Here is a 21,057-nt window from a genome sequence, read left to right on the forward strand (position 1 = left end):
GCTGATGTGTGCAGTACGTGTGTGTGGTACTGGTGCACACGGTGCTGATGTGTGCAGTACGTGTGTGTGGTACTGGTGCACACGGTGCACAGTGTACGGTGTGTGCAGTGCAAGTGTACATGGCATATGCTGTGTGCAGTGCAGATATGTATGGTGCAGGTGTGCACAGTGTACGATGTGTGCAGTACAGGTGTACACAGTGTGTATTGTGGGCAGTGCAGATATGTATGGTGCAGGTGTACCCAGTATGTAATGTGTGTGATGCAGGGGTGTGCAGTGCAGATGTGCATGGTGTATAGCATGTGCGGTGCAGGTGTGTGCCCAATGAGTGTGTTCAGGGCAAGAGTGAACTGCTAGTCATGTTTCCTCAGAGTGGTCCCACCCCTTATCCTTGCTCCTATGTTTCTGAGGCAGCACCACCCCTAGCCTAGCTGCCTGGACCTCTCCCCTGCTATCATGTCTGTCCTGCTCCGCCTGAACTCCTGAGTGCAAGGTCATGGCTGCTCAGGAGCTACTGGCCAGTGGGGGCTGCACTGGCGAGCTGGGGTTCCCTCTCCAGCCAGCTCTGAGGGGACTTGAGCCAAAAGCTGGAGAGGAGATAATTGCAGATTGACACCAAGCCAAGAGCCAGGCCATGAGTGGGCCTTGGGCCCATTTATGCTTAAATGGTGTGTCCTTTACGTAACCCCACATACCCAACAGGTTTGGGTGTGTGAGATGTGGGTGGCAGATGTGCAATGTGTGTGCACTGTCTCTCTTGGATTTAATTGAAAATAAATTAACAAGCCAGTCTGAAGGAGAGGAGTCACCCTGTGCACATGGACACCCTGGTCTCCAGCATTTTGGCCCCACAGCCACTCCATCCCCACAGGGCTTTAGTGGGCACAAGCACACGGCTATTGCAGATCAAAAAGCAGTTCCTGGACGTCTGTCAGAAAGTCACATTGGTCAGCACATTCATAAGGAGACTAGGGGAAGATTTAGGGCTGGAGGAGGAATCTGTAAAGATCAAAATAAATCATGAGACCATCCATGTTTTATATTCATTAAGAAAAGATAGTGTTTAGAATTTCTTTTCACAAAATAAGGTTGTAAGCAGCTCTATGTACCTTTAATTGCTAAAAGGCAAAGTGAGTTATGTTTTTAATTCTCACAATTAAGTTTCTGTGTGCTCCTAAGCACTCCCAAGAATAAACATAATTTCTAGACGACCATCACTTCAAAACTGACCTTTGGTGTGGCAGTGGAAGATGGGCTGCAGGGGCAAGTAGGTCAGTCTCAAGCAGAAACGCAAGGTTTCAAAGCAGCTCAGGCCTTGGCCGAGGCCTCATCCTGAGCAGAAGCCATTGGTTAGCCCTCCTGTCACCCTACGGCAGCTCCCAGGGGACTCTGGCAGACCACACGGAGCCCACAGAGATGGCTGGTAGCTACTGGGTGCAGAGAGAGAGCAGGAAGGCCCGCAGGCTCAGGTCAGTCAGCTGCTCCCCACAGGCCGGGCAGCATGTGGCCCCATGGGGTGTACAGTATGGCAGCCTGCTCACAGCCAGGAAAGGTGACCCTGATCCTGTGCTATTGTTCTGCCTGACAGGTGAAAAGTGCTTTTAACCTCTTGGTAGCACTTTTGAACCCCTTATTGTGGCTGCTCCTCACAAAGCCCTAGAAAGAAGATAGAGCCTGTTGTTTCCAGGGATCACTTCCATCCAAAAGATTAAGGCGCCCAGGCCTTGAGAAGATCAGTCCGTGGCCCAAGGTCATAGGTAACTGGCGTGGAGCCCCGTGCTTGAGTCTCACACCCAGGCGTGGCACTCCTTGCAGCCAGTGGCAGGGAGGCCTGTGCCTGGGCACAAGTGCAGCCCAGTGGGCAGTAACCTCTTAGGGTCAGCTTTAGGGGTCTCTGCAACTACCCCCAGCCTTGCCGGCTGATTCACAGCTGCAGGCAGATGGTGGCCGTTGATGTCAGATCCACTGTTTTCTTAGGGTCCCAGCTTGCAAACATAGTTCTGGTCGGATTGTCTGGTCTCATGTCAGGGCTGAAGCAGAGCCGTTGCCCACCTGTCATTGCCAGACTGTTCATCATCCATGTTTGTCCGATCACACAGGAAGGCTCCCCAGGGCCAGCTCCTGTGGCTCCAGCGAGGGTGCTAGGCTTGCTGCTGCCCCCGGTGGCTCACAGCATCATGCACATCCCAGGCTGAACCAGCGGAGTTAGGGAGAGGGGCCCTGGGTGGGTGGCAGAGGCCCTCATTCCCTCGCACACTCAAGAGCTGCTCTTTCTTTGCAGCGTCTCTCCAGCTATGGCGGTCGCGTCTGGGCCGGGTGACATACTCCATGGCCAACTGTCTGCTCCTGATGAAGGTACGTGAGTCTGGGGGCTCCTGGCTGAGACCACAGGAAGGTGAGGATTTCCCCCAGCAGAGGGCTCAGCCGTGTCCCAGCCTGCTTTGTGCAGAGCCCAGAAATACGCTCTAGAGCTAAATTTTCTTCCATTTCTCCTGTAAGAAATTTCAACAGAATGTAGAATTTACATTATCAAATTTAATTGATTAAATGTGGGTCCAAGTGATTTAATTAAAATCATTGTTTGCCCCGGTTTTGCTCTGAATTTCCTTCCAAAAAGGTGTCCTTGGTTCTCCCTGTCTTTGTGGAGGGCTTTTTCTTTTTTAATCTCAATTTGATTTTATGATTGATGCTTACGGCATCTGAAGACAGGCCTTCCTACAAGACCTACTTCTTAGGACTTTGCCCCAGAGCTTTCAGACCCCCAGGGAAACAGCTCAGAAATCAAGGAGCTGAAGCGAGACGTCGTCATCTGTGTTTGCAGTGTGTTCTCGCTGGAGCAGCCCCCCAGCCCGAGCGGCAGCATGTTCCGGCTTCTCTCTTTGTTTGAAAGGCGCCCTGTGCGCAGGCATGGCAGCCGCTGGGTGGTGGCGCTCGGCTGGCTGCTGGCACTGAGAGCTGCTGTTTGGAATCAATTAGCAGCAGATGCCCCCAGAGGCTCCACATCTTCTGGGCTGTTCTGAGACAGATCATAACTCCTCCCACAGCCACTGTCGAGCTGCCCAAGGTCATTCCTGAGCTCAATGAGCACAGCAGAGCAGGCAATTCGCCAGGCTGAGAGATGTGCTCCAGGGCTCAGGTTAGCACTGCAGAGCTGCCCTGGAGGTGGCCATGGCCCTCAGGCAGGTGTGGGGGTGGATTCACAGCTAGGGCAGGAAGGTGTGCAGCCTGCCCCAGGGACCCCACCCAATCCCCACGCCTCTGCAGGATGTGATGCTGGCCTCTGGGGGACCATGGAACGTGCAGTCCATCCCCGCTAGCAAGTGACCTTGATGCTGCCACCCTCATCCACGAGCCTCAGCCTCCCCCTTTAGAATGAGGTTCTAGAGCCTGTGAAACGCCTCCAGCTCTGACACCCCACTTTCCTCTCTACCACACACTGAGCAAAAGAAGGGTACAGGCTTTCGTTACGTGTCTTTGCTCAGAACAGGATTTTTCCTCTGTTGCCACGGAGACGTTGCTTTCAAGGCCAGTTGCTTGCAATCACTGTGCCACTGTCCTTGCCTCCTCCCCGACTTCTTCCATGGGGCTGGGCCCTCTGAGGAGAGCTAGGAGCAGCCCCCATGAGCCCATACTGGGGTCACACTGCGAGTAGGAGGAGGCTTCAGCAGTGACCAGCTTCCATCCCCTCTGCTCCAGAGCAGGCCATTCTCCCTGCGCCACTGTGGCCAACCCTGACACCCCACCTACTGGCCCGAGCAGTCCATGGTGGCCTCCACCCTCAAGGCTGCTGTCAGCTTCTCTTGAAGGTCACCAGCTTGCCAGGACATTCTCATGCAAAGAGTTGAACAAATTACAAACTCACAAGGCTGATGTTTCATTAATCATGGGTTAAAACTTTTCAGGGAAGGAAGTTACCTGTTACACTTATGGGGTTTTATTTGCTTTTTAAAGACACAATAATAGAAAATTATGGAACAAAAATACGTTTCTTTGTTGGAGTAGTTATAACAGCAGGAGCCAAATATAAGTCTTCTACCTATCTTATTGAGACTTAATACAGAACGTATTATTGTGTTTCAGAAATACTTTTACAGTGGAATATAATTTAATTTGAAAGTTTAGCTTAATCTTTCATTTTCATGAGTTAAAAAAGGAGTGAAAAAATTTTGCAATTAAGGCTGATTTAAGCACGTGCGTTCTGTGGTCATCTAGTGGCCATACTTGGTATTGCAGAAGTGTGGTCTTCGTACATGGGGTGTCATTGTAGTTAAATTATGTCTGTGGGTTAACAATGAGTTACTCAATCAGCCACTTAATTGTTTTGAATAACATTATTACTACAATGAAATAAATATTAATTTAACTTCTTAATGATGAGAAATCTGTTCATATATTACAGCCTCAAATATCTGCATAATTCCTGTAAGGCCTGTTTGCATGTATCACAAAGCTCTAAAAACTTCACCGTTCCCACTCTCCATAGGCTGCCCATCCCACAGACCACCCCGTGCACATGTCCCTTGCCTCCTGAGCCCCAGTACACATCAAACCCAACGTGCACCTCGCACCTGCCTGGTTTCTCCTCTCACAGAAAAGTGTGTGCAGCTACACACACCACCCACACTCCACAAGTCCTCTCAGTTGCAGAATGGTTGTGAATCTAGTTTCACAGCCACTGAACAAGTGTGGCTGCAGAAAGAAGAGGGTGGATATTGAGCTGAAATGGGCTTATCCCTGGAAGCAGGTCATTTATGTCCTTTTCAAAGTCAAATGTGTGTCATCTGGAGAATTGACCAAGCTGCCTCTGAAGAGTAGCTTTTAGCCATTTCCCTTGAAGGAGCTTTATTTTCTCCATCCAGTAAATAAACAATTGTCTCTCTTTTTTTTTTTTTTTTTTTTTTTTTTTGCAGTTTTTGTCTGGGGCTGGGTTTGAACCCGCCACCTATGGCATATGGGGCTGGCGCCCTACTCCTTTGAGCCACTGGCACTGCCCCATAAATAAACAATTTAATAACCAACTTGAAGAAGCTCTCTAGCACAGTCTTACAGGCCAGAATTCATCACCCCACAGCCAGCTTCTGGCAGCTGTCCTGTCCACCCCAAGGGTTGGCCTTGAGGGAGTAGCTGCCCATCGGCCGAAAGTTCAGCTTTCCCACATGGTCCCAGCCTGTGCATTACCCAGAAGTATGCTCCTGGGAGACCAGTGTTTTAAAATAGCCTTTCCCATAAAAGATCATTGTTTGGTCTTATAAACCTATCCTTTGCTGGATCAGGTCATCTCTCCTGGGCACTGACACAGACTTGCTAAGGCAGTGACACTGCCCACAGCATCTCTCTCTAGGAGGGGGCACCCTGACCAGGAGCATTGTTAGGGTGAGGGAGACACAAGCTTGACCCACCGACGCTTCAGGGACAACAAGAAAGCCAAAGTCTAGGCCAAGCATCAGCTCAGGCCTATAATCCCAGCACTCTGAGGGGCCCAGGCAGGTGGATGGCCTGAGCTCAGGAGTTGAAGACCAGCCTGAGCAAGAGTGAGAGCCTATCTCTAAAAATAGCTGGGTGTTGTAGCAGGCATATTGTAGTCTCAGCTACTTGGAAGGCTGAGGCAAGAGAATCACTTGAGCCCAAGAGTTTGAGGTTGCTGTGAGCTCTGATGCCACAGCACTCTACCAAGGGGGACAAAATGAGGCTGTCTCAAAAAAAAAAAAAAAGCAAAGAAAAGAAAAAGAAAGAAAGAAAGAAAACCAAAGTCTGCCTTTGGTTCACTTGAAACAAGCAAGGGGTGTGGGTGTGCATTGGATTTGAGCAGACAATCCCTGCATGGTGATGCCACTCCATCTGAAATTGGGGCTGCCACCCCCAGCTTCCCAAAACCAGACCCAGCCCTAAGCAGGCAGCAGCAGCCTCAGCTTCCCCAAGAGCCCAGGTGCGCACACACTCGCCCACACACTCACACAATAGAAGGTCAGCCCCACCAGTCACTCACAGGAGCAAGGTGTGGAAAAGGAGACCGAGGCACGTGCCATCTATCCTGAGCATCTGGCCTTGAAGGAGATTAGTTTTAACAAGCTGTGCTTGAAGGTTCCAGAATGGAGGGGGTCTTTACGTTTTGTCCTGCTGAACTGGAGTCTTGTCATCTTTCTCTATAACACCCCAATTAGCAAACTAGTGACTCCAGTTCCAGCTTGGAGGACATTGAAAATGTGGCAGAATAAAGAAATGAAGGCACCTTCCAGGGTTTTATTGAATACATCAGGAGGAAACCCCATGGGGGCCGGCTTATGCTGACCACATTCCGCGACCCAGGACCATGCCCCGGGGAGGTACTGGGCATGACGCCTGGCTCTCCAGGCTTGCGTGGCAACAATTAGTGGTGAGCATGTCACATCATACTGAAGAGGATATTTTGTTAGAGGCTGGAGACAAGCTGACCTTTGGCAAGACCTTTTTCTGAAACCAGTGTCCTCACACTTGGGAAATCTGACTAGGTCTCTCCCCACGTTATCTGGAGGCTCATACAATTGGCATCAGCCACCCGCCCACAACAACAGAGATACAGGGAGATGGTGGCCACAAGGCCTTGCCCTTAAGGAAGGACCGTGGGGTGGCGTGGAGCTGCCACAGGGACCAGAAGCCCCATAATCCTCAGGGACAGCCAGAATCACTCACTTGTGTCACACAGATCTCAGAATCCTGGTTTGATTGTCAGAGGGCAGCCCCTTGGGTCTCAGGCTGAGAACCTTGCTCTGGTGTCCTGTTTTCCCCTAGTTCAGAGGTCAGCGTGTCCTCTGTCCACGCACCCATCTGTGTACATGTGCTCTTCTGAATGTGCAAACCTGAGGGATTTGTCGAGCGCTAAACGTGTCCCCCATTCCCCTAGGACTATGTGCTCGCCGTGGAGGCTTACCGCTCGGTCGCCAGGCACCTCCCAGAGCAGGAGCCGCAGCTACTCAGCGGCATCGGCCGCATCTCCCTGCAGGTACCTGCAATGGGAACACAGGGGCAGAGGGCATAGCCTCGGGGTGCTTTGCTTGGGCAGGTGATTATTTACTTTTAACTATGTAAATAATGCAAAATGGTGCAGAAAATATTCCAGATCAAATTCATGGGCCTAAGACAAAGTCTGGCTCGCACAGTGGCCTGATGTGATGGTGTCAGGTCCTGGCGCCTTTGTACGATCTGGTGCATGTGAGTGCACAGAGATTACCATGGGAGGTGTGCCAACATGGATGACCGTGGACATGCCCTGTTATAATTGGAAAGTAGTGACTAGAACGTGAGGAGTTCTACCTCGCTGATAATACTGTACTGGAAAGAGCCCCTGAGCTGTGTGTACGGGGCTGAGGGAAGTCAGGCTGCAAAGTGGCCTCGGCGATGCAGAAAGCCGGGATGGGGCCCTCTTGGCCCAGGAGTGGTGAGTCCCTACCTCACCTCTGTCAGCCCCACCCTTGCAGGCCCGGCACAAAGCAAGCCCCACCCTTCCCTCCAGTTGTAGGGAAGGCAGGAGTGAGACGGGGCAGCTGAGCGGGGAGGGAAGGCAGTACAGGCAAGTGCTGTGAGTTGCTTCACCCCCCAGGTACTGCACAGGCCAGCAAACTCGGTCTCCCCACGCTTAAGGAAGGGTGGGGTGGGAGAAGGACAAGCGTGATTTCGTCTGAGTCCTCGGGATGTGTGGGGGCCCCTGTCCTGGGGCATAGTGTCGTGTGCCCGGGAGCTGACCAGCCTTGGGCTCTCCCCATGTGGCAGGGCCGGACACCGAGCCGTGAGCATCGCCACCTTGTCTGTACACAGAATCCCACAGAAACCCTCGTCACACTGCGTGGCTGGGAGCCTACGGGTGCCTGAAACAAGCCACATCTCTGCCCCCGTCTCTGGACTGAACCGCACCCTGTGTCTGCTCGGGTTCCTCACACCCAGAGAGGCTCAGAAACTTCCTTTCAGGCTGAATTTGCAGAGGTAGAGAAGTAGATGCAGGAGACCCATGTAGGCGTCTGAGTGGTGCCATCCCTCCTCTCCCAGTGGAGTGCTGGCCTGCCCAGGCCAAGGGTACAGCAGGAAGGCCGGAGTCTCTGGGGGGTGAGGAGAATCAGCTGCGAGGGACACTGCTCAAGTTCACCATTCTCAGACCAGGGAAGGCGACAGCCAGAGCTGTGCCTGGTTGGGGACTTTGACTGAGAGAAAGAGGGATGAAAGACAGAAGCAGACGGGGGGCCTGAGCCACCGAAGGCCCAAATGAGTGACCACTCAGTCTTTCACTCTAGACACTACCCTGTGGCCACTGGTCAGCTTCTCAGGCATCCTCGCTCCGTTGCCTGCTAGAACATTTAGCCGCTGACAATTCCCATTTCAGACTGGTCAGTGTGCTACCTGAAAATCCCAGGTCTGAGGGAACAGGATGAAACAAGGAGGTTTCAGCCTCAAAGTCATAACCATTTGGGGGGTTGAGGTCTGTGACTAACATGATCAGCACCCAGGGCCATCTGCCTCGTAGCCCGCCAGGCCTCACCTCATTCGTGCTGAGTGGCAACCCATCTGTCCCAGCCAGAAACCAGCCTCCAAGCATCATTCATGTCCCAGCTCTGAGCTGTGCTCCTCGGCTCTCGGCTCCAGGTGGGCGGCAGAGGGCTGCAGAGGCACAACCCAGGGAATATGCGGCCCTGACCCTTGCTCCTGCCACACACATAGCAGTCCTCGGCCTTCCTGAATTGTGGCTGCACCTGTAGGGCCCAGGACCTTTCAGGCGATCCTGCTCCTGCAGCCTACATTCTGCCTCCAAACCGGGTCCTAACTAATCTCCCACCTCCTATTCCCAGTCCACCCCCTGAGCGGTTGCTTTGCTGATGCCCAGACAAGGCCACATGTGGTGGCTTCACCCTGCTTATTCTTCCTGCTGCTTGGAGCTTCTCTCTCTCTGCCTGTGATACCTCTGCCATTTCCAGGGATTGGTGAAGCCCCCTTAATATCCCCTGACCCTAGAGTCCCTCTCCTCTGCCTCTTCCTGGGCACTCACTGGGGTGAGTGTGCACAGGGCCCAGGAGCTGGGGTTTGCCGTAGGACAGACCCCAGCCCTGGCTCAGCCCTCGGACACTGTGGCCCTGAGTAGGCTGTGTCACCTTGTACAGCATCGGGTCTGCCCACACCTGGCTATGGTCATCATCTTTGGAAGTTAAGTGAGCTACTATTTGTGAAATACTTTGTGTCGTGCCAGGGACATACAGGACCCACAGATGACAAGATTTAGGAAGAAAGTGTGCTTCACTCCTGTGTAAGGCCTCCACTGTGTAGGCAGCTGAGGGGCTGAGAGGCGTAGGTCAGGATTGCCCCCCAAGCCCTGGCCACAATCTGGGTGTTCTGCCCTACAGAGCAGCACCAGAGCACACAGGGCCGTGAGCCTCCCAGCCAGATGGCAGGCAGGAGCAAAGGAACATCGGTGCTCACATGTCTGGAAAAACATAGCATGCCTGTCATCCCAGAGCAGCCTGCACACCCCTGCTGCACCCCTCGGTACAGACAGACAGACCGGCTAGAGTTGGGTGGGGTTGGGTGCAAAAGGAAAACCCTCAGTGAAATGTAGGCGGGGCTCAAATGGAGCAAACACACAGACCCGACACAAAGCATTGCTCTGGAGGCCACCTGCGCAGGAGAGCACTCTGAACTCACAGGCTGTGTCAGGCATGGCTCAGGTCTCAAGAGAAAAGCCCTCAGATAAGTCACTGTCTGCTGCTCCCTTGGCACCTCCCGGCACACCCCGCGCCCCTGCAGCCTCTAGAAGAGCTCAGTTTGGGCCACTCTGATGAGGCACTGGACCTATCCAAAAGCAAAGAAGTATCATGTGTACCACAAGTGCTCTGTGTTCTGTTTTTAGGATCTTAGAAGGTAAATTTCATAAGAAATTTAGTGTATCAATAATCATCTCTCAAATGACAATGTAATAGTGAAGGAGCTGGCCAGGCGCGGTGGCTCCCACTTGTACTCCTAGCACTCTGGGAGGGCAAGGTCGCTTGAGCGCAGGAGTTTGAAACCAACCTAAGCAGAAGTGAGACCCATTTCTACTAAAAATAGAAAAAATAGCCGGGTGTTGTAGTAGATGCCTATAATCCCAACTACTGGGGAGGCTGAGGTAGGAGGATTGCTTGAGCCCAGGGGTTTGAGGTTGCTGCGAGCTAAGCTGAGTGACACCACAGCACTCTACCCAAGGTGATGGAGGGGGACTCCTGTCACAAAAATAACAAAAAGAGAAAACTGAAGAGCAAACACTAATCAAAAATAAATAGTATATTCCATTTTAATTCTAAAGAGTGAAAATAGAGGAAACAACTTCACTAAGACAAAATATGCAGAAGCCTGTGGAAAAAGTATGATAGAAAGGAACTGTGGTGACTCTGGAGGTGGAAACCGATGGACGACAGGTTTCTGGAAAGTTCCACCCAGGATTACAACACTGTCTCTACACTCTCACTGTGTTTCACATTTCCCATTAAATTTGTTTTTGACGTACTTCCAAAATAATTTGTGAACTAAAAATAGGAGACTCAGTTGTCACATCAACAATGACTGTATTGTAAAAGAAGATGGATCAGATTGCCTCACTTCATATTAGGTCTCCTAGGAACAGACTTTTCAATTTTACTATTTCAAAATGTATTTTACTTTCCAAGAAATGCGTAACGTAATTCTGGGTACTGAGCAGAGGGTCACCTATTCAGCTTGTGTGCTAGTCACATTACAGCAGCAGTGCCCTGACTCAAACATACAGTATGTTAAAGAATTTTACTTGAGGTTTATACCAAGGTATGAGAGAGAGTTCATTGCTCACCTTTGCCAAGTCCCAGAGACATGACTGTCTTATGCCCACGTTCCCTGCCAACCACCAGTGAGCCTCAAACCAGCTTCTGTGTGTTTAAAACTCAGTGCCTGACCTGACCTCTCACGTCTCCACACCACACCGGCCCTGTTAGCACTTCTGTCTCCTCGGAGAAAGGAACAGGATGGGGGTTAGAAGGAGAGGCAGCGGGCAGAATAGGAATTTCCACTTCTAAAAGGAAATCTGGGTTACAGAAGAGATTGGAGACCATTCCAGGGGAGTTTCTCACCTAATCTAAGGAAGGACAGAAGAAGATCTTCAACACCAGCATTTCATCCGCACTTTCAAACTTCCGTCACTCTGATGTAGACTCAGCCCCCCAGAATCTTTTGACTTAGAGGGTGTTAGAGGGTTTTCATTCATCCCAGGAAAGCAGCTTTGTCCTGATGTGAACATCCAGGGACCGATGCCGACTAGGGACTTCTGCCCCGGCCAGGAAAGCTGTGAACCCGTGGCCGGCTGAATCCATGGCTGGCTCCCCCTGCCCTCAGGTCCAGGTCCTTGGTGCCCTGGAACAAAGTTGAGAGCAAAACAAAGAGCAGGCATGAGTGTCGGTGATAGCAAGGTGACAGCTGTCCAGGGACACCCAGCCGCCCATAGTGGGAAGATGAGAGGAGCACCCTTCGGGGAGGGGCAGAGCAGACTTTGAGTTGGGAGAGCCTGGATGTGGTTGCCCAGTGGCCCATGTGCATGGGAAGATGCGGGCAGTAGAGGGGGCACACCATGTGCTGGCAGGGCGGGCAGGTGGGACGGCAGGTGGGACTGCAGGAGTGCAGGTAGTGTGTTAGTCGTCTGTGCTTGGCGTGTGTCAGAGCTCATCAGATTGCACACTTGGCACTCATACCTCAGGGACGCGTTTTACTGAAGGAGAAAGCCACCTTCTGGCATGACAGCCTAAGGCACCACACCCACCCGCACCCATTTGCACCAAGACTGTCGCCTCGCTCCACTCTAGCCAGAGCAAGGTCTGAGTTCTGAGCTGTGCCCTAGGGAAGGACTGAGCCTCACCCCGCCCTAGTCCCAGGGGGGGACAGAGGGGAGGGGTTCCCTCCACCCAGCCCTCCTGGTGGGATGGGGGGGCGGGTCCACCGTGGGCACAGGTGCCAGCGGGACTGGCCCATCACCCCACCCAGCCTGGGATGAGGTGGTTCCCACCCGGAGGGGGCCTGGACTGTGGGCTCCCTTCACACCCTAAAGCAGGGTATCAGGAAGAAACTTGCCTCATCCCTCACCCCAGCCCCAGAATTCAGAGAGTTTGTCAGAGAAACAGTCTGGAAACGGGCCTGTGCTGTCCTGCAGGGGAGCTAACCTTGCCCACAGTAGGGGGGGAACAGCCAGCAGAAGGACACTCTCAGGGACAGTGCAGGTGGTAGCTAAAGACAGCTGGGAGCTGGTTAGAGGCACAGCTCGACCCTGTGCAGTGGCCCTGTGGTCTCAGCCTCCTGGAAGCTGAGGCAGGAGCATCACTTGTGCCAGGGTAGTACCACTGCACGCCAGCAAGCACAGAGCAAGACTTTGTCTCTAAAAAGGAAAGACACGGCTAAGGGGAAGAACCAGAATGAGCCGACCAGGAGAAGCCCTCCTGGGGATGGAACAGGATCACACCCGACCCCGGAAACTTCACACAGGGACTCACAGTTCAAGTTCAAGAGTCCGCAGAGCCCTTTGTGCCCCAGGACGTCACTGCCAGCAGCAGAGCAGCCGGTTCTAGTGAGTCTGCTGGCTGGGAAAGTGTGGAAAAGAGGCCCTGCCATCCCATCATGGTCCCGACGTGACTCCAGGGAAAAACCTACGGGCAGGACTCCGGCACAACATGAAACCCCACGCTTCAGAGGACATCGTGAAGAAAGTGAAAAGGCGGCCGCAGAGTGGAGAGTGTCGCGTGTCCCGTGTCTGAGCGGAGACCCTCACCGAAAGCAGAGGACACCCACTGAGAAGAACGTGCCTGGGACTCTTGTTGACATAGGGAGACCTTATTCACGGACGCTGCCCTGGGTATTGCTAGGGAGACTCCAGGACACGGCCCAGGAGCAGGACCGGTCAGTGCTAGGGAAGGCCCAGCCAACATGATGGGATCCTGCTGGAGGCTGGCCAGGGGACAGGACATCTGGTCAGATCCAGGGGTAGGGCTATCACTAAACTGACGGCTGGGATCCTCGCTCAGACCCGATTCCACAGGGACAGACCAGGAAACCCAGGTTGTCCTGTCAGGAGCCTGACTGTGCTCAGAGGAGAGTCATCATCACAGCTTCACTGTGAAATGTCAGATGACGCCTGAAGGAACAGTCACGTCTGAGGGCAGGCAGGGCGGCTCCGCAGGGCGCGGCCGCTCCGCAGGGCAAGGTCTTACTGATAGCGTTTGCAGCTACCTGGTTCCCAGCTGGACCTAGTGCTCTGCCGAGCAGGTGAAGGAAGTGTCAGAAGAGAAACAGTGCCACCTCAGACCTGCCTCCAACCAGGTGTCTGTGTGGTGGGAAGTGGGCTTGGAGTAGGGAACTCCCAGAAGAGAAAGGTGAAAGAGACTAGGATTTTGTGAAATAGATCACATCCTTCTTCTATTATTTTATGTGCGTTGATCTGGAGGAATTTTTCATTTAGAATTTACCAAATATGAGAATGTTTTATGCACAAACACAAAAATTTGGACTTCATGAGTTTTCTGTGTTGACTTCAGACCTGTGTCTCTGTACTTAAAGTTTAGCAGTAATTAATCTCTTACACGTGAGGAGAACTGGGATTTTAGCTGCCTATACATGTAAGGCAGCAGCCTCCAGGGGCTGTCAGCACCGCCGCACCGTCCTGGGTGTGCTCTGAGTCATCTGGCGCCCACACCACACAGGACTCATCTTCACCAGACTCTGCATCGAGCAGCTCACAGCTTTAAAATATAGAGCATTCAGTGCCAGGAGCATTTTTAAGTGGCCAGTGATTCTCAACCTTCCTGATGCCGCGACCCTTTAATACAATTCCTCATGTTGTGGTGACCCCCAACCATAAAATTATTGTTGTTGCTACTTCATAACTGTAATTTTGCTACTGTTATGAATGGTAATGTAAATATCTGATATGCAGGCTGTATCATCATTGGTCGCGACCCACAGGTTGAGAACCACTGCCGTAGACAATCCATAAGGGCTTCAATGCCACTGAAATCGTGAATGATTCAGAAACTAACAGGACAAGAGGGGAAGGAATTGTGTGCTCTTCACTGATCAGAAAGCTGTCAGATGGCAAGGGGACAGCAGAGTCCAGACACAGAGTCTGTGAGGGGGCCAGACCAGGTCCATGGGGTCAGACCAGTGTCTGTGGGGTCAGATGGGCATCTGTGGGACTACATCAGGTCCATGGGAGCAGAGCAGCATTCATGGGGTCAAATGGGCATCTGTGGGACTATACCAGGTCCATGGGAGCAGACCGCCATCTGTGGGAACAAACCAGTGCAGATCTCCACAGCTGAGGGAGCGAGCTGCCTCCCACCTGTGCGGAGTTCTGAGGGCCCACAGCTCTGCGCCCCGGCTCCTTTCCACGTGGTGACTCAGGGATCCAGACTGTTCCCTCAGGCTCCACGCAGCCTGGAACAGGAAGCTGCTGGTAGGAGAACAACACGCGAGGACCTCCAGCCAGACTCTCCCCACAGCCCCGCCTGCCTCCCAGGCAGTCAGATGGGTGCATTGCTCCTGGTTTCTGCCACAGAGATACCCAAAGAATTTGTTATTCCAAGGGACAGAAGGAATAGATTGAAGTCCAGGGAGGCATATTGCCCCAGATTTTTGCATTTGTAAATGAAATCCATCTCTGGATTTACAGATGCACATAACTTCTCAGAAGAATACTGTGTGTGTTCCATCTACATAAAACCAATGCCTCTTTCTCTGTCCTGTGGAACATTTTGAGTAATTTGTAATTATCTATTCCTGACGGTTTGACTAATTCACTTAAGAAGCACCTATGCTGAGCTCTAGGAGCGACGCTGAACATTTTCATAATTTATTGTTGTTACTAACCTGCTTTTGTGTTGTTCTATACCTGAGGTTTATCTCCCTCTCTGTTTCTGGGAGCAGTTTGCTAATTTAGAGTTTTCTAGAAAATCACCCATTTGGTTCAGTTTCACATGGATTCGCATAGAGTAAAATATAGTCCTCTTTTATAATTATCTTAATTTTGCTTCTACCAATGATTATTCTTTGTGCAATTCAAATTCTGTTGTCTATGCTTTCTTTTCTTGATTAGTTTTTACACCTATTGTTTGTTTTGTTTGTTTTGAGACAGAGTCTCAAGCTGTCACCCTGGGTAGAGTGCCGTGGCATCACAGCTCAAAGCAACCTCCCACTCCTTAAGCGATTCTCTTGCCTCAGATTTCCAAGTAGCTGGGACTACAGGAGCCCGCCACAATGCTCGGGTATTTTTTTGTTGCAATTGTCATTGCTGTTTAGCAGGCCTGGGCTGGGTTTGAACCCGCCAGCCTCAGTGTATATGGCCGGTGCACTACCCACTGAACCACAGGCTCCGCCCCTATTGCTTGTTTTTTAAATAGTATTTTATAGATTTATTTTGTCAGTACTCTACAATCGTTATAATTACCTTTTTATATTGCTTTATTTTTTCAGCTGCTTCTAACTTTTAGAATAGGTTGGACTTTTTAAATACTAATTATGTTTTAATAATTATGAAAATATGAATTTTCAAATCATCAGATGATCAGTGAGTGGCAAAGAATATACCAAAATTACTATTATCTTCCATAAAATATTGTTTCTGTAAAAGTTCCTTGTTGACCTATTTGTCCTCACAGTATGGGGTCAGTGTGTAGTCTGGGAATTGGGCAGACCTGGGGTTTGAGACCTAGGGGTTCGATGTCTGCTGTGTGATCTGCAAAAATCACCAAACCCCCCTGAGCCTCACTTCTCACCTAGAAAATGAAGCCAGTAATCAGATCTGGGTCATGGCCTGTCATGAGATTCAGATGGGCTGTATGTGTCTGAAGCACTCAGCACAGTTCCTAGTGCATGTTAGGACTTTACTATTATTAAATCCCGATTGTTAGCTATAATAATCTCTGGGTCAATATGAAACATGGTCCTGTTAAACAGGATTTTAATTAATATGAACATACTGCCGGAAACTCCGAGGTTCAAGCTGAGGGCCGTGCTGTGGAGCCCACACTGACTTCAGTTTCTTTTTGTCCAATTAGTGAGGTCTGTGGTCAGCGGCTCCAGACCCCTGCAGACGGCAGCAGGCGGGAGGCAGTGGATAAGTGCTGTCTGCTTTCTGTTTGTGTTGCTTTTTTGGTTTGTTTTTCTTCCTCCTAATGTGATGTTTTCTTCTGCGGGACAGTGTCATCTGACAACCTTACCAGGTCACTGTCCACTGACACAGCAGGGTTGCAGTGGAGAAAGAGTTTAATATCTCAGGCACCCTGGGAGGAGATGGGAGGAAGTTCTCCAATCTGTCGCCCCAAGAATTTGGGAGAAAGGATTTTTAAAGATAGTTTGGTGGGCAGAAGGCTAGGGAATCAAACGTGCTGGTGGGAAGCAGAAGCTGTCTTCTCGTTGCTGAGGCAGTTCCCAGGTCACAAAACCTGTTGAGTGCATTCCTTGGGCCACTCTCCTGGGTGGGTCAGTTGGTCCACCAGAACGCAGAGCCTAGAGCAGTGATTTTCAACCACTGTGCTGCAGCACACTGGTGCGGCATGAGAGGGTCTTAGGTGTGCTGTGAAAATTTTTAAAGATCATTAATTAAATTATTTTTGAAATAAGTTCAAAGCACAGTAAGTATTTTTTTAACCCTTTTTTGATCAGTATCATTTAAGTGCACTGAGAGAAAAAAGGCTCGGCGCCCATAGCTCAATGGTTAAAATGCCGGGGCTGGCAGGTTCAAACCTGAGCCAGGCCTGCTGAACAACAATAACAACTGCAACAAAAAATAGCCAGGTATTGTGGTGGGTGCCTGTAGTCCCAGCTACTTGGGAGACTGAGGCAAGAGACTATCTTGAACCCAAGACTTTGAGGTTGCTGTGAGCTGTGACGCCACGGCACTGTACTGAGGACTGCAAAGTGAGACTCTGTCTCAAAAAATTAATAAATAAATACAAATAAATAAATAAATAAAGACGGTTGAAAAGCACTGGTCTAGAGCGTGACTCAAAGATCAGCCTCAGGTTTCACAGGGTGATGCTGTCTGTGGGGCAGTGGAGGAAGCCGAGCATCTATCACCATCAGCCGTGTGACTCCTGAGCAGTGAACAATCACAGGAAAGCAAGCCGGGAACGGTGGCTTTTTAAAACTATTCATACACCTTTGCAGAGTTTAGGCCCTGCCACTGTCCCCACCTTGTGGCCTTCTATTAGTTTTATAGAGGGTTGCTTCATCACCAGCTGCGAGGGGTCTGAGGCTTTGTCCTTCCTGCAAGCCTTAAAGTTAGCTGGCATTTTCATGAATGCTGACAAAAGACATGAGATTCCTGGGTCAGAGACAAAGGATTTCCCCAGTTTCCTCAGGATACTTCCATGATACTCATGATGGGTTCCATCGCTAGAGAATAGTGCTGAACTTGGGAAACCTAAATCCTTGATTGTGGCCACTAAGGACATGTGCCTTTCACCCCAAGGGGGCACATTCTTACCTCCAAGGCTACGCTCCGTGCAGGCATCCTTGTAAGGATGGTGTGGTACAGAAAGCAGTCAGGACCTGTGCTCACAAGACAGGCAGACACGAGACTGCCATGGAGAATCCTCTCCCGGTCGGTCTTTGAGGGTGCAGCCAACTTGTGTTAGAGACCGACAGGTACCTGCCCCAGAAAGCATGAGAGTAAGTTGGCTAGCACTGCTCAGTCCCCGGCCCCTGGGCCCTCCTGCACTGAGCGGCACACAGGACAGTGCAAGGATTCAGTGATGCAGGCCTTGCTGCTGTGGGGTGCTGTCCTCCTGTGCTGTCCTCTGGGCAGCTCTGAAACACAGACACCTTTATTTTTACTTCACCCTTGACATTTTTGAAATAACAGGATTTTTTTCTTTATTTTTTATGTTTTTCTCATTATAAGCCTTAGATCATTTATTTCCTTTCTTATGCTTCTGAAGGCAAAAGAAAGCCTGAATCTGCCTTTTAGAAGCCATGCTGGGCTCTCCAGCATAGATGGCGGGGCCTCTCCCAGCCCCCACCACCAGCCCTGTGACTCCGTCTCATGCAGGGAACTGATGGGTTTTCTTATACGTATGGTGAGAGTGGGTTTGTTGTTCTGTTTTGTTGCAGCAGAATCCTGAAATATTTGGTCAGAATATTACTTTGAAATTTGCAAATGTGATGACATCTACCATTAAGAGTAGCCATAAATAACCCACTCATATTTTATCATGATTTTAAGGTATTTTTAATTAATCATTCATTTTGTTTTTTTATTTTACTTAATGCAATGCCAGAATTCATTTCAAAGGGTACACGACTTTGTATAAAGAATGCATGTTTATTAACACCTTAATTCTGACACACAGAACGTTGACACTCCACTGTACCTAAATGTCTCTTGTCGTTTTACAAAAAGCAAAGATTACCAAATGTTTACAGATGTTCTCCCCTGCCTGACACGTTAATGTCTTCATATTCTAACATGATATTGGGCAACTATATATGTGGGTGTAGACTTACATTTAAATTGGCAAATAAACTGACTAAATAATTTTGTCCAAACAGATTGGAGACATAAAAACAGCCGAAAAGTATTTTCAAGAAGTTGAGAAAGTGGCACAGAAATTGGATGGACTGCAGGGCAAAATAATGGTTTTAATGAACAGGTAAATATTTTTAAACTAAATATATATATTACCAAATTTCCCCCAAAGAGTTTAAGTTCTACTTACTGATCTGGAGAAAATATCCTCCTTTGTACCTCTTCCTGTCCTGTGCCTCTCAGAATTAGAGGCCAAGAGGTACATGGGGATTTTCTTGAATTTCATTGTTCTTTTAATCATAAAAACTGATTTGAAGGGGACATTTCTCCCTGTTTGTTTCTCAAAGAACTGCTTGTGTCACCCCACTGTCAGTGTAAGTTTGCTGAGTGCGCGTAGTCTCCACCTGTGTGTGCGCACACGTGTGCATGTGCGTGTGTGTGTGTGTTGAGGCCCGTGTGCTGTGCTCCCTGGAGGCTTCTCTGGCTGAAGCAGCAGGTGGTGGGCCACAGCTTTGTGTGAGCATCTGCTGAGACTGTCACACAAAGTGACAGTGTGTGACACTGTGACCAGAGTGTGAGAACAAAACAGGTGCCAGTTTTCTTATCAGGACATAATTTTAGGTCAAGTTCCTATGTCTAAATTAATAAAAAAAACTGAGGGCCTTGCCTATGGCTCAGTGAGTAGGGCACTGGCCCCATATACCGAGGGTGGCGGGTTTAAACCCAGCCCCAGCCAAACTGCAACAAAAAAATAGCTGAGTGTTGTGGCAGGCACCTGTAGTCCCAGCTACTCCGGAGGCTGAGGCAAGAGAATCGCATAAGCCTAAGAGCTAGACATTGCTGTGAGCTGTGATGCCATAGCACTCTATTGAGGGCAACAGAGTAAGACTCTGTCTCTAAAAAAAAACTGAGTGGTTTTAATTTGCTGACCAGAGAGTTTAGGCAGCGAATGCATCAGGGCCAGTGTGGCCTGTCCTGTGCAATGGGGTGAGCTTGTACTCCAGTGTCCTGGTTGCCCCCGTCATCATTCCCATGCTTTGTGTTTCAGAGCTTTCCTGCACCTGGGGCAGAACAACTTTGCAGAAGCCCACAGATTCTTCACGGAGATTCTGAGGCTGGACCCCACAAACACAGTGGTAAGACCCCAGAGGCATGCTCAGTGACCACAGGGCCCTCACCATCCCCATTTTGCAGGTGCTAGAAACAGACACGGAAATGCACCTGCGGCCTCCCTGTGGCCCACAGGCTCAGGCAGCTGCAGTGCTGGCTGGGTTGACCGCACGGGGCAGGGGTGTCTGCTGACCAACCGTGCAGCCCCTCACTGTGCTCCCCTCCTAGGCCAACAACAACGCGGCTGTGTGTCTGCTGTACCTGGGCAGGCTCAAGGACTCCCTGCGACAGCTGGAGGCCATGGTCCAGCAGGATCCCGGGCGCTGTCTGCACGAGAGCGTGCTCTTCAACCTGACCACCATGTACGAGCTGGAGTCCTCACGCAGTGTGCAGAAGAAGCAGGCCCTGCTCGAGGCCGTCGCCAGCAGGGAGGGGGACAGCTTCAACACACAGTGCCTCAAGCTGGCATAGTCACTGCTTTCTGGAACACCCAGCATCTCCGTAGACTGTGTACATGGAGCTAACGTATTAATGCAGCTTGAGGGGCTTAATAAAACATCTTTTCCCTGATGTCTGGAGCATCTTCTTGATCCTGAGACTGTCTGGCAGCTGCTGGACTCCAGCCAGCTCCATCCTGCAGCTTGGCCACAGTTCATGGACAGGAACGGACCATGCCAGGGCTGCACTGACGCTTATGGGCACAGGCAGCCCACGCACACATGGGTCCTCCTGTTTATCCCTGGAGGCCAGCCTGCCTCGTTCACTACCTGAGCATCCAGAGAAAGGCTGGTGGACGTGAGCCCTTCGTGCCACACACCTGACGTTCTGGAGGAATTTTTGTCACTAATGGTAAAGAAACCATCTTTTTCTTCCCACAGCCCCAAACTAAACTTGTCAGTCTTAGTCAGCAGATTCTTTTTCAGCCTGACGCCTTGAGGGCCGGGTACTGGATGAAGAAGCTGTCATTTCTCCTGGATTTCGCCGCGTGGGGAGCAGAGCAGGACAAAGGCTTCGTGTGCACAATGAAATGAGGAGGGGCGTTCACAGCACAGGTCGGGAGGCAGGGGCAGAGCTTATAGTCTATTCTGTCATGCCAGGAAGTCAGGACATCAGCTGTAGTATTCACATAGTTGTCCTTGCTTTTAAAAAATTTCAAATACCTGAAAATTTCTTCACTTTATTGAAGATCTCTAGCAAGAGTGCTTTAAATATCTACCTTTTCTAATGCATTTTCAAACATACTCTAATAATTCATTTTAGAGACTCTGTAATATAAACAGCTAGTGCACAAAGCCAAGCTTGTTCCTAGTCAGTCTTTGGGTAAAGGAGAAACACAGAGACAGAGCATCTCCCAGACAGTCTGAATACGGTCTCATTGCACTTTACAGGAGGAGAAAAAAGAGATGAGACGCTGAAAAGGA

At 50.4% G+C, this 21,057-nt stretch overlaps 1 protein-coding gene across 2 annotated transcripts in view; it reads left to right on the forward strand.

Annotated features, from left to right (window-relative positions):
* TRAPPC12 (trafficking protein particle complex 12) overlaps positions 1-20,208 on the forward strand; it is a 105,654-nt gene extending 85,446 nt beyond the window's left edge. The window contains exons 8-12 of one of the 2 annotated variants that reach the window (XM_023518419.1): positions 2,282-2,355; positions 6,881-6,979; positions 18,550-18,650; positions 19,575-19,662; positions 19,865-20,205. In XM_023518419.1, the coding sequence (XP_023374187.1) occupies positions 2,282-2,355; positions 6,881-6,979; positions 18,550-18,650; positions 19,575-19,662; positions 19,865-20,107 (605 nt within the window). In that variant the 3' untranslated portion in view covers positions 20,108-20,205. Of the gene's footprint in view, positions 1-2,281; positions 2,356-6,880; positions 6,980-18,549; positions 18,651-19,574; positions 19,663-19,864 lie in introns of both variants that reach the window. The other variant, XM_003798572.2, reaches the window with a different exon arrangement.
* The last annotated feature ends 849 nt before the right edge of the window (positions 20,209-21,057 follow it).

The sequence above is a fragment of the Otolemur garnettii genome, unplaced genomic scaffold (assembly GCF_000181295.1).
Source record: "Otolemur garnettii isolate 467f Iridium unplaced genomic scaffold, OtoGar3 scaffold00139, whole genome shotgun sequence".
In the NCBI taxonomy this organism is placed as follows: Eukaryota; Metazoa; Chordata; class Mammalia; order Primates; family Galagidae; genus Otolemur; species Otolemur garnettii.